General features: G+C 42.2%; 1 protein-coding gene across 4 annotated transcripts in view; it reads right to left on the reverse strand.

Annotated features, from left to right (window-relative positions):
* Positions 1-13521, reverse strand: part of CERS3 (ceramide synthase 3) — a 43166-nt gene that overhangs the window by 13907 nt on the left and 15738 nt on the right. For all 4 annotated transcript variants that reach the window (XM_015639302.2, XM_015639304.3, XM_015639301.2 and 1 more), the window contains 8 exons: positions 12968-13085; positions 10931-11049; positions 7355-7412; positions 6468-6518; positions 5486-5578; positions 5160-5288; positions 3507-3613; positions 2057-2213 (listed from right to left, as the gene is read on the reverse strand). In XM_015639302.2, coding sequence (XP_015494788.1) covers positions 2057-2213; positions 3507-3613; positions 5160-5288; positions 5486-5578; positions 6468-6518; positions 7355-7412; positions 10931-11049; positions 12968-13085 — 832 coding nt within the window. The remainder of the gene's footprint in view (positions 1-2056; positions 2214-3506; positions 3614-5159; positions 5289-5485; positions 5579-6467; positions 6519-7354; positions 7413-10930; positions 11050-12967; positions 13086-13521) is intronic.

Raw genomic sequence — 13521 nt, forward strand, 5'->3', positions numbered from 1 at the left:
ATGCCCAGTTACACCATTACTTCATTTTTCCATCTGAAGTAGCTAACTGCTGCTTCAAGAAAAATATCAAAGATTGCTAAGTTTTCATTCAGAAAACAGGCAGTCTTGGGCAGAGAAACAAACCCTTTCTAATACCAGGATGATGGTCTGCTGGTATTTCTCTAAAATAGCAGCAGCTATTTGTGTGCAGCATGTCTATAACAAAGATGTTGGTATAAAAACGCTGCCTTGCCAACACCATTCTTTTCAACGTTGCCTTTCCAGCTCTGGAGGCACCAGCTGCTTTCACAGCCAAGTTTGCCACTGCTATGGAAAACAGGCTGTACATGCAAGCCAGCTGAAGTCATCCAGACTGAAAAGGGCCCAGGCTGCTGCTGCTACCACTGTAAAAATGTTATTTGGAAACCATCTTCTCAGAGAGCTGTATAAGGAATCAAAAATCTGTGGTAGGGACACAGGCTTGGTGCTTTCCCATTTTTTTGCAGTGACGAACACAACAAAATAAAACATTTCTGCCCCTTACAAAGGCACATAAGCAGGCAGGGCAGGGTGGCCTTATATAGCTGGCCTGGCAATGTCCTGTTCAGCACTGCATCCAAGCACCTTCTGGCACTGTGCTCTCAGAACCTGAACCACGGATGGAGAGCTCTGCCAAGCCTTCCTCAGCTGGGAGGCAGAGGGATGTCTCTCCATTCACAAGAGGGGATGTGCACAGGGAACAAGAACAGCACAGAGACAAGGTCAAAATCACAAAAGAAAACAAGAAGTAAAGCACTTTACACCTCAATAAGTCAGGCCAGAAATAATGGGTGATTAGTCAAACAGAGGTAAATGACACACAAGAAATACAAGATTCTCAATGTCAAAGGGAATATAGAAGTTTTTTTAGAGGCAGAGCAACATAAACTATTTCTCCACAGATTTGTCCCTTCAGTGCTGCTGTTTGCTGTCTTACAAGGGCTGAGTTTGTAACTTCCAGGGCAGATGTTGGGTCTCCCTAGGATACCCAGCTGTCGGTTTGCATAAGATTTGATGGAATCCAAAACTCTAATAATTACAGGATGGTTCCTGTTAGCACTCAAACAACAAATACACAGAGAAAGGAATATTTCTATTTCCTTAAGATGCTTCACAGCATAAACTGTTTCAGATAAAAGGACACTCAGTTTAATGAAGCATTTGTTTCTTGAGCCTCAGAAAAAAATACCATTTTTCAACAGCACAACTTAAATTTCATTTTAACTAGAAAAATATACCTGTCAGTACTTGTGCCAAACCTTAGAGACATTCTCCAAAGCCCTTCTCTTGAATGCTTTTTGCTAAGTATTTTATCTACCCTGCACCTCACTCCACATTTCACTGCACAAGACCTTGTGAAAATGTCACTACTTCAGGCAATCAAACAAGACATAAATGGCAATTTTTCTTCAGAGTTTTTTCCCATATGAGTTTTCTCTACAAGGTAAAAGCAGATTAGGCAGCACCAGACTTGCACTATTTCTCTGCTCCATCTGAATATGACAGTGTTTCACTGAGCCATAACATAACACCAGATATGCTTAATTTGGTTTTTGTGATCCAAAACCAGTGCTCAAGTTTAGGTGATCTCAGATTTAGAAAAATCTGAAGAAATTTAAATTCTGCAGAGAAAAAATGTAGTCAAAGCTCTCATCACTCACTTCTGTTTTGGTAAGTTGCTATAAAGTCCAGTGACAGAAGATTGCTTTCACTCAGAACAACGGAATTCCTGAGGAGTTTTGGACCATCTTAGGGCTTCAGTTGTTGGGACAGCTCATTTCTCATTTACTATTGGTACAAAACATCAAATACAGGCAAAAAACCCTGTTCTAGCTGAAGTCTTTATATTCCAACCAAGGCATTGGGTGTGACAATGAGAGGTGCAAAGCACGTTTGAACATCTCTATGCTTTGTAGATCCCTATCATAAACGCAGACTTGAAAGGTCAGGAAAACAATAAAATCCCAAGTAAATCTATTGGAAGCATTGGCATCTGTTTGATACTGCACACATCTTTCTGAAGAAACAAATTTCTTACCTTTAGGAAAACAAATCTTTTCAAAATCTTGAAAATTAAGTAACCCCAATATAAATGCAAGCCTTGGAGGGTTAATAGCATCCCATTGAATAAAAAATATGCAATGACAGGAGTTGTGGAGTAGTAGGTAGGCTGATATAGTGTGGCACGAAGAATCCTAAAAAATAAAGATCATTGTTATGATGCAAGATCTCTTCCTCATTCTATTTACACTTATTTCTAATCTCATATTCCAAGCTGATTAATATTAAAAAGCTCTGCAAAGATGGTAGATTAATTAACAAGCCATGTCTTAACTAGATTATGCATCTCTGTTGAAACACAGACTTCAGAAGATGAGACATTTGAGTCTGGCATGAAAGTATTCTAAGTGAGGTTAGAAAAAGTCCCTGTTTTTCAGATCCTCATCTCTGTGTGGTCTAGATACTGTGCAACTCAGAGCTTGCCTATGCCTTTTTTTAGTGTAAATTCTCTCTAATCTGAAATCCACACTCCAGAGAAAATCCTACAGGCTTTGCAACAGGGCTTTTCGTTAATTAACATATGTTTTGTCCATCTTCAGACTTCACTACTTCTATATTATTTGGGGCTTTTTGAGTCCCTTTAATCTCATCATGTTTCGCTTCCAAGCTCAAGAACTGAAGAACAAGAAACTCAGTGAAGCAAAATGATTGCAGATCACTTGTACAGTTAATTAAAAAAACAACAATAAAGTAAAAGACATCAGCATTTCTGAAAGAAAATACTACAGGAAATTAAAACCTTATGTTGATCAATGTTCAGAACTATTAATTTAACCAGCTTGAGTCTCTAAGGGTTTGTCCATGGGAAGGGAGGGGCAAATTAGAGCTGTGAATGTGAAACACATTAAACACTTTTTAAAAGATAAACATGTTAAGCACCCATGTGGATACTCCACAGCAGATTAAATCATAGCACTCCAAAGGCATGCAAGTACTTAGCAAGTTAAGATTTATTTGTGCTGACTTCATAAATTAATTGGTTCACCTAAACTTCTCTGAGTGTTCCTCACCTGAGTGAGGTGAGGCACTACCCAAGGACTGGGTAGCAGGAAGAAGGCTCTAAAAAAATTAGCTACAGTCATATATTCTGACTTTGCAGCTACAGCAGAAGGGGTGGAATAAAAGGAAAAAGGATTTCTTTTAGTTAAGGAGCTCAGTCCCCCTGAAAATGCAGGAGCTCATAGCATTTAACTACTATTTACAAAACAAGTTACATAACACATAAAAGCTTTTATTTAATTCAAAAGGCTCATTTAAAATGATTGTTACATAATTTTTAAAGAAAATGCAGTTTTTTGTCCATTTTCTCACTAGCAGAATTTTCAAGTCCAGTCCATTCCTCTCCTTTTTCTATTACAACCAACACTAAACTTTCAGGGGAAGTGGGAATGAAGTAAAATCCTGTGACTGGATTAAATATTGCTTACCAGAAGGGAAACAGGATGATCCTGGTGATGAAGAATGCGATAGAAAAGATGATAAACAGCATGTTGCAGGTTTTCTCCCAGCGAGCATAATTAAACATTTTGGCTGCCTGCAGTGGATAAAAACCCCCAAATGTATTATAAATATTCTCTGAAATAAATTCTGTGTTTTCATAAATAAAGACTCATCTTCCACCTAAGGAGGAAGAGTATTTCCTCCCAGTTTGACATGTAAAGCAATCATTTTACTGATTCCTAATAAAGCAGCATCACACTAGATTCTTTGTTTATATTTCTCCTTTTATCTTGAAGGAAAGGACTCTGCAAAGGCCTAAAGAACAGCTCTCAGACCAGAATATAAAGTGCCACAATATAAACACAAAGTGCTCTTTAGAAGAGAGGTAATTCCTCATTTTTCTACCAGATTCCAAACTGGCTGAATTCCAAGAGAAGCTGCTGGCTACACCTGCACATTCAGGAGTAGCAGTGACCCCTCAAACACAGCTGTTCTGGGACATGCCTGTTACTGAGCCTCCTCTGGGCCTAATTCAGCTCCTGCCTCCTTTTTGAGAGCAGCAGATCCCAGGGTTGGTCTCTACCCCACTAATAAAGGCTGTATGTGCAGCCTCTCCCCTAAATAAATTGTCCAGCTCTCATGGTCCATTAGGAACCACCCTGGGCAAAGTTTTCAAGTGTGAGCAAAGCTGCAGGTGCCAAGCCTAAATTTTGAACAGCAGTTTGATTAACTTCTTTTCTTCTTTTGAGTGGCAGGGCTGGATTAAGTTGTTCTGGTGCTCAGCTCCAGTTTCCATCCAAGTGCTGCCCTACCAGTTGTCAACTCAACTGTTTGTAAGGCCACACGGTTAATTGGACCTAGGAGCAGTTCAGGATTAAAAGTAACCCAGCAAGAAAAGCTGTTTAATCTGGACCAATCCCAAGTGCACAACCCCACAATTAGTTGTTCTGATACAAGATAGAGTATCAGCAACAGAAATGGACAGGGACAAATAACAGCCTACAACGGCTATTCACACTGGCACTGCCACCAAAAGAGGTGATGAAACTGTGCTCTCAAACCTGGTTATAAACTCAGGGTAATTCTAGTGAAGGAAACACTTTGTCTTCCAGGAAACCCAGAAGCAGCTCTGATCACAGTGCTCTGTGCAGAGTAGGACACTCCTTAAACACTTCTACTGATACTTAGTGCGGGGAAGGGACTTGCCCTTTGGTGCAGGAGAAGAAACTTTTCTTCTGCCAGAAGATATCTGATACAGGTTGGACTTGATGTCAGAGGTCTTTTCCAACCTCAGTGATTCTGTGATGCTGTGGACAACCTGCTTTAATTTTATCACTGGAAGAAGAATAACCCAGGGAAGAAACTTTATTTCCTGTCCCTGTTCTATACTGAGAAAGTTTGCTTCTGCTCCTTCCTCATAATGCATTCTGTAACAAAGTATCATCTTAAATTATCTAGATGCTCTTTTTTATCTTACAAGTTACAAAACTGCAAAGCTTTGTCCCTGTGGAGATAGGAAGGGATTATATGAAGCTTGTGGCAAAAAGATTAAAATGTCACTTGACACCAAAACCAAAATCCCAACAATCAAAAAAACTAAGGACAAAAAAAAAAAAAAAAGAGCTGGATAGCAGGGTTACCTCGAGCCAGAAATCTGCAGTGTCGTGCACGAAGATCACCAGAGTTCCAAGCCGCACGTAATTGCCACACCAAGAGCCACTCATCAACCCGATGGCTGCCAGGTGATGAACGACGTGAGCCATAAAATCCTGGGAGTGCCAGAAGGAAATAAAGGTAAAGCGGATCAAGCACAGCAGCTCGGGGATCCAGGGATGGGTGCGGGATGCCGGGCACAGACTGATGCTGCCCTCAAGTGGCTGCACCAAATCCCGGCTTTTCCTTGCAAACACCTTTTCCCTGCTCACGGGAGAGGAGGTTCAAGCTACAAGAGAGCACAAGCACTTGCCTTCCGCTTGATGTCAATCCCAAGGGTAAATATGAGGGACCAGTAAAACCCGATCTCAGCCATGTAGTACCAGTACTGGGATGGCAGCAAGGTCTGTGATGAAGAGAAACACAGTTAACTCTGAGAATAGGAAAAAGTAAATGTCGAGTGAGATTACTTCTTTTTTCCTTTTCTGACTTCTGCTCCTCTGGTGAGTCTTGCTTAAAAAATTAAGCTAAATTAAATTCCCGTCCTGGGCTTCATTAAGAAGGATGTTCTGAGAGCCAAGTATTTTAACCTTTGCTCAGCCCAAACTCTCAATTCCCACAGTTCCTCCCCCACCTCTGGATTTTAACATGGTTTTTCTCCATGTTTCTGTCACAGAACGACATGCAGAACCCTTCTGCATTTAATTACAATCAACTGCAAATAAACCCCCTCTGTTTTGGTGAACAATTAACATAATAAACTGAAATGTCAGGTATTTATGCTAAAATCCTATGGATCTGCCCAGGGGAGAGCAGAGCTTGGCTGCTCCCTTGGGTCAATACATTTCCCAGGTGTGTACCAGGAGCTGGGAATACTCAGCTGGGAGGCAGGATTATTTGTATTCCTGGTCCCTGCCTAGGACAGGAATCAGAAGGCAGTGGGATGGGGCAGAGTTATTAAAATGAGAGTGCCTTGAAGCACCACGGGGCCTGGAGCAGTGCAGGGGTTCTGCACTGAATCTGGGAACACTGATAACATCTCCAGTGAGTAACTGGTATCCCGGGGTGGGTGGAAATAACAGTGGTCTGGCTGGAGGGGGAAGTTGCAGCACAGGCAGATCCCAGGGAAGTCCTGCAACAGTCAGCAGCACTTCCCAAAAAAGGCAGGAGGCTTTGGTGCCGCACCTCTTTAGGTGGTGTCCGTGTGGAGGGAAAAGGCTGCTGTGGATTACCCCTTCCAATGGGGAAATACCTGGAATGCCTGGAGGCCACTGGCCCAATGCCAAAAAGCTCACCTGAAACGGATAACCAACCCACGTCTGCCATATGTCGTAAAACCAGGGTTTCTGGGGAAGACACATCAGTCAGACACTGCTCAGCTCAGCAACAATTATCATCTTAACTCAAAATCTCTCTAAGTGGAGCAGGCTAAGAAGCTGTAATCTTGATAACTGTTCTCCACCAATTTCTAAAGGCAACTTACATCTCAGATTTATTATATTGTTCCCAGCTTTTTGGCTTCTTTTCAGGACACCTGAAACGTTCCAGTTCACAATTTCATCATCCAAAGCAGTGGGTGTGTGTTTTATTACTGCAATTACTCAAGATATGTTGCCACAGTGATTAAATTTGCTGTGTTTACCAGTCACACACACCAGTGGTTGAGGATGATAAACAGTGTTTGGAGAGAAGGGCCAGATGAGCAGAGACACGCCGGGATCTGTTCCGCTGCTCCAGGGAAGCATTAATGACACCCCAGGAGGGCTCACCGAGCTCCAAGCACCACTCTCTCTGTTATTCCCAACTTCTGACTCAGCAGCAACACCTCAATAAATAGCTGTGACCCCCAAAAATGCTGCCAAAAAAAAGGTTTATGGCCTCCTCTGAGGCAAATATGGCCATGTGATGCATTTGTAGGTGTTAACAAGGCATGTTGTAAAACCATCTGCGTGACTTCTTCAAGCTTGCATTAAAAATACTGATTACTCATAAATTCCTTTATCATAGAAGGTCAAAAGTTAACTTAAAAATTAAATCTCAGTGCATATTGCAGCCCAGATTACATACACCAAAGATCTGAACCCACAGAGCCACTGAAACCACAGTCTTTTCAATGGGATTCAAGAAAATCTAGATATTTTGTTAAAAATAGAGTATTGATCTTTCAAAAAAGTTAACTTACATCATAGAGAAATATAAATCCAACAATGGAGGATGTCAGATAGAATGAAAATCGCCAGCTGCAAAATTGAAATGAAAAAATAGGAACAAACCATTATATTTTATAAAGATATTGTTCTGATCCAGAATTACTGCAAATCATTGTATATCACAATCTTCACATAAATGTAGCCTCACACTCAGTATTAAGGATTGCCACATATTAAGTGTATCAGAATTATTAATATTTAAATATTTAAGGCTTGATTAACTGCTAAATTAGAAAATTCTTTTACATCATCATCACAATACAGATATTTTCATTGTCATAATAGCAGTAATCTTCCAGCCAGGCTTGAACTGATCTAGAGAATGACCACAGCAAGTGTAATAAATCCCCTAAAAGTGAGTGTTTGAGAACACAAACCTTTTCCTGAGTTCATTCACTTCATCTCTCTCAACACCAATTGCTGACAACAGAGGAGCCTTATGAACTCAGCATCTACTGGGTTAGTTTACCTCTTGCTACAAGGTCTCAATTAACTATAACCTCATCTTTGACTAGGTGTTCCAGAATTTAGCCTGATCTAGGCTTTTTGTGGATTAAATGGATATGCAGCAAGGCAGATAAACCTTCCAGGTTTGCACCATCAGCCTGCTAAGTCAGCAAAGGCAGAAAGCTCTTGAGCATCTCAGTGAACTGTGCTGCTGCTTTCAGGTGTCAGAGCAGGATGCTGTGATTTGGAGGCAGCAATCAGCTCCCAGTGACTCTGGAGCCTGTGTGGGAGGGATTGTCCCTGGGACTGGGTGTGGCTGCAGCCTCAGCCCAAGCATTCCCACTCCCACCTCTACAGGTGATGGAAAACTTCCTTTCCACTCTTCCCCTCGGCAGGAACAAGCCTGAGCTTTCCCCTAAGCAGCTCTGCAAGACCAGTAGGAAAACACTGCAGGACTTCACATGCAAAGAAAGATTGTGACCACAAGGACAGGCACATGGCCCCAGACCTGGTGAGAACTTGTTCTAGAACAAGAGGTAACCCAGAGGAGAGCAGCAAGCAGCTCCCAGAAAACCTAAACCCACTGGAAAGGAGAAAGCACCACAAGAACACTGTACCGATGGATTGAGAGATGTATAAAATGAGATTGTGGTCTTTGGCAAGCCTTAATGAAGTGCCAAATGGGTGAAGAGGAGGAGAACCTGTTTGGTGAAAGCAGCCCCTCCTTTCTGAGCCCCACATCCCCTGGAGGTTGATATTCCAGGAGAAAGAATGAGATGTTCAAAGACTGAGACGGTGTTACATGAGAAAAACAACAAGCACAAGATGAGGACGTGGAATGTTGGAGGTGAGACAAAATAATGTCTCACACCTGAGAAAGAAGTCAGGAAAATAATTATAAAGTTGCCACTTGATACACATGTGATAAACAACTGTTTTTCTTCTCAACCTTAAACTGTCTCTCCTCAGATGATTCAAAAACAACACTGCAAAACAAGCACTGCATGGACAGGAAAAGCACAGAGGTACATGGTGGAAATTCAGAGAGCAAATGGAAGGGGAGAGTGGAACCCACAAGTGGCTCAGAGTTAACCAAGAGATGCTGAAAAACACAACACTGGGGCATGGGACAGACTCTACACAGGGACTGCTTCTGCCCTCATGCCTCCCATTCCAAACAAAGAGGTGTGAGTGGTCCAGTGGATATGGCAGAATTGATTCTGTGTTGATTGTGAAGTGCAAGTGGTTTTCTGGATTAGAGTCAAAGCATAGAGCACCAGGACTGTGCCATTAGTCCCCAGCCATACACATATATATTGAATACACCTGGCAATAAACAGCACTTCAGGTGAACTCAATCTGTGTGCAAGACTCTCAGAGCACTGCCTCATTTGCATTTAGCCAGGCTTCTTTATGAATTTGGTGAATAAAACCTGAAGAAAAACTCACCCAAATTCACCAGATTTTACTTAAATGCATTTTAAACTCTGATCTTGGCTGTCAGAGAGAGCACTGATCAACAGCTGTGCAAGAGGATTTTCTAATTTAACCTCAGCAATCTTTCCCCTTGAACTGAATGTAACAAAAAAGAACTTAGTAGGGGAAGTTAAAGGCTGGTAGGTCTTACAAGGCAGTGAAGGTTTCATGCAAAGGGCTTTCCAAACCCCAGTGTTGCTCAACTGGGAGCACTAATGGCCTAAGTATGGTTTAGATGTGGCTCATCAGATTTTCCTTGTGATTCAGAAAAAAGATCCTGGAGATTGCAGGCTTTCAAAAAGTTTCATAACGCTCAAAACACTGACGACTAGAGTGGAATAACTCTGTTCCTCATTTTTTGCCTAGAGAATTATATTCAATTAAATTCACTGACAAAGAGCAGAGCAAGGTTCACAAAATTGCACAAGAGAAACCTGTTTGCTTCATTCTCACTCAAGCTGCTGAGCAAGTTGGAATTTCAGTCTTTAGCTGTGTGTTACTAGAGACAGGCATGCATGGCAGGAAGGTCTTTTAGCAGTGGAAGGAAATCTTATTGTCACTTGTGAAACCAAATTAACTGATCCCCAAAACAACAGCAGACATAAACCATGTCAGGAGAATTTACTCAACTCACACTTCAAAGAGACACACCTCTGTCTATCATCTGGATTTATGTCTGACAGAGGACACCACTAAATCATCATCACATTGATTAACACTGAAAATAATCTTGATAGAGTAACTATAAACTTTGAGCTCTGTGCTGTACTTTTAACCCTCATTTCTTAAGCTGATCTACAGTAACAGAGGCTCAATATTATAATCAGGTGAATTTTTGCCAATGTAATTATGCTAATGAAAAGCCAAATACACAGAGAATTTGGAAGTGCTTTACACTGGTACGGTTAATGTCAGTAGCCAAAAGGGATGAGCTGTGCCCATTTGGGGATTTGCAATTTGTATGAGATTTTTAGATCACACTTCAAGTGTTTAGGTATGAGGAAGTTCTCACACATAAGTGAAAAATCATATGCAGGAGGTTTTGAAACTTCTTACATATTCATTACTATCACTCAAAGCTGCTCAGTGGCCCACTCTCAGCAGAGAGTCTGAGTTCCTGTTTCACACAGTATCCCATGATCAGGCTGTGGCACCTGTCCTTTAGTCTGGATGCCACAAGTGCTGCTCTTGAGCTGACTTTGGTTACACGTGACAGCATCCCAAAATGACAGCCTGGGTACAAACATAAACCAAGGGAAGCATTGTTTTTCCCCCAGGATTCCTGGCAGACAGGAAAATATTTTCCTACTCTCTGCATGTTTTCCTCTTACACTTTGTACCAGGAACCTAGAAATCCATTATTCCACAAAGGAAAAAACTGTAAAATGTTTTAAGGTTTTGTTTTTGGTTTTTTTTTCCAGGATGAACAGTTAAAAATTCAGGTCAACCATGATTTGAAGAAACGCTACTAAATCCTTTCAACTTGGTGAATAAAACCTGAAGAAATTCAGAATTCAGAAACAAAAACCCTCATCAGGCAGACCCAGCCTTCTGGAAAGGGGGGACCTCAATCATTTTTTTCCAGAAGAGTAAAGCAATGATAACCAAAAGCATTCTTTCCTTACAAAGCTTCCTGGAATTTCCGGAGCACTGTTGGGATCTCAAGGTTTCGCCGTCTCCTGAACCATTTCTCCACCAAATGGACGGTGCAGTTGCACTTTTTGGCAAGGCCTTTGATCTCTGACTGCAAGAAATGGAACAACATTAGCAGTAGATGCACTCCAACATCACTTTCGTTTATTTTGTTCACAGAGCAGCTTCCTGTTATTGTAAGGTCTCAATTTAAAAATATTACCAATATTAAATATGCATGGGGGTATTTTAAAGTAATGCTCAAAAGAAATATTGGATTTTTATTGATATAAATATAGCAGGCACAAAATGAACAGATCCACAAACTGTTCTATTGTCTTTCTGGTCACTCCTGAGAGTTTTAGAGATGCAACTTTTACTGTTAGATGAAAGCTTAGGCTGGAGGGGGAAGTGCCATGTATGAACACACGTGGACACGACACCTAATATCTTACCTAGTCATAAATATGAATAATTTGTTTATATATGAGACTCACAGATGAGAAGTGGCCTGCAATTAAAGTGACCTGAGCACTGTTCTCAAATCCAAAGCAAGTCAATGCATCCTCCAGAGCAATGTCCAGACTGCCCCCCTCCAACAGCAGAACTGGGGGTGGAGCAGGGCCTAGAACTGCAGGTGGCCATTGGGGTGCCACATCTGCATCCTCTGTGCTCCCAAGGTGCCCAGCACAAGGCAGTGAGACTTCTGCATTTCAGGCTGCTCAGTGCCCTACATGCAGCAGCCCTGTGCTTCCTTCCTCTCCTCCATCCCCAAGTGCAGAAGGTGTGGGATGACCTCCCCAGGGCTGCCTCAGGAGCAAGGAGAGCATTTGGCTCATCCCTGGGGAAGTTTTTTCCTACCAATGCAAATAGTGGGTGGCAGCAGCGCTGCCTCCACCCATGTGAGGCCAGTCCAAGTAGTCTCCTGCCCTCGGGGAAACCTCTGGAATGTGAGAAAAGGCACCTGAGCTGCCAGGGAAGGCTGGAGTGCAAACAGCTGCTGTGTCCAGCCCACCCTGCTGGCTCCAAGCTCTCCACTTGGCTCGCAGGAACAGCCACTCTGTTTCCATACAACAGAGCCCACATTCCCTCAGCTGCCAGCCAGGCTTCCCCAGGCTGGACACCTAAAGGAGGCAGCCTGAATCCTTCCCATGCTCTGAGGAGTCTAAAAATGCTGTGCTTCCTTTTAGAAATCAAATGTCCAGCTGAACTCAAGCAGAAGGAAGGAATTAAACTGAGACTGGGATACTCACCCAGGGAGAGAAGAGCTTATGTGTGAGCACCTGTACATCTATTACTGATGCTATCAGGCAAAAGACACAAAGGAATAGCAGAGCTAGGGATGCAATGCCAAGTTCTATTATCAATAATTATCAAAATCCCTCATTTCTAGAAAATGCATATTTCTTTTCAAAACCAGTGTAGGAAAACTACCAATTGTTTGGGAGCTGTAGTCAGGTAAGCGAACCTCCTGGGGCTGCACTCACAGCAAAGTACCTGCCTCCCACCCAAAATCAAGTTGCCTCATTTCTGGAGGTGACAAGCATTGGCTAGTCTTCTTTCCTTGTTCAATTTTAAAAACAAACAGCACTGTAATAGAGGGATTGCTTTTCTTTCTCACATAAGCCAGGATTAAGTGTGCAGCAACATAACGGATCAAAAGGCTTCCATGCCAGCCTTCCGATGATATTGCCTGTAGTAAATATGATCCTGCTCTCCAACAACAGAAGAATCAGCTGAAGCTTTCTCCAGGCAGAATGAGTTAAAGATGGAACACTAATCTTCACTGGAAATATTATTAACAGTCTAACCTAGAACAGCATGCCAGAAAACTCAACATCTTAAATGTATTTTCTGTTTCGGATGCCATATACCCTTGTCAGCAGAACAGCAACAAAAACCCAAATAAATTAAGTCATCTGTCAATCAGCTGGAACTCATCCCATGATGTCATTGCTGAGAGCTGATTGAAACAGTAAGAGTGGGATTTTCCAAAAGCAAAACGAGTTTGGAAGAATGAGAATCCTTACTTGGGATGGATGTCTTGAGCACTCCCGGAAATAACTCTCTAACACAGGATTAGGCTGTGGCTTCACACGTCTTACATTCTTTATACCCAAGGCTTTTGCTAGAGGTATGGCAACATATCTGAAAAGACACGGCATGAAAAGCTTTAGAAATACAACACAGTTACAAGGCCTTGGCTGTTCTCATGCCAGGATATGAAGAAAACAAATCTGATGCAATTTAATCTGCCATAGAATGTGCCAGTGCCCTGAGAAAAAGGGATCTCCCTCTAGCTAATCCCAAGAGGGAACCACAGTTTATCAGCAGCTACACAACAAAGAAGACCCAAGGAATGCAGTTTGTGACCATGAAATGCTGTTAAACTCAAGGAAACATCCTGACTTTTGTGGCCATCAGAGGAGTGTTGGAGTTGAGCGAAAGGAGACCAGATGCTCTCTCCACATGAGCTCAGGGACTGCTGCTGGGCAACTTCCTCCCAGTGGCAAAATCACTTGGCACCTTCTTTGCTGGGCCACCACCACCCAGACTGGATCCAGCCCTTGGCACACAGCCATTC

The sequence above is a fragment of the Parus major genome, chromosome 10 (assembly GCF_001522545.3).
Source record: "Parus major isolate Abel chromosome 10, Parus_major1.1, whole genome shotgun sequence".
Lineage (NCBI taxonomy): Eukaryota > Metazoa > Chordata > Aves > Passeriformes > Paridae > Parus > Parus major.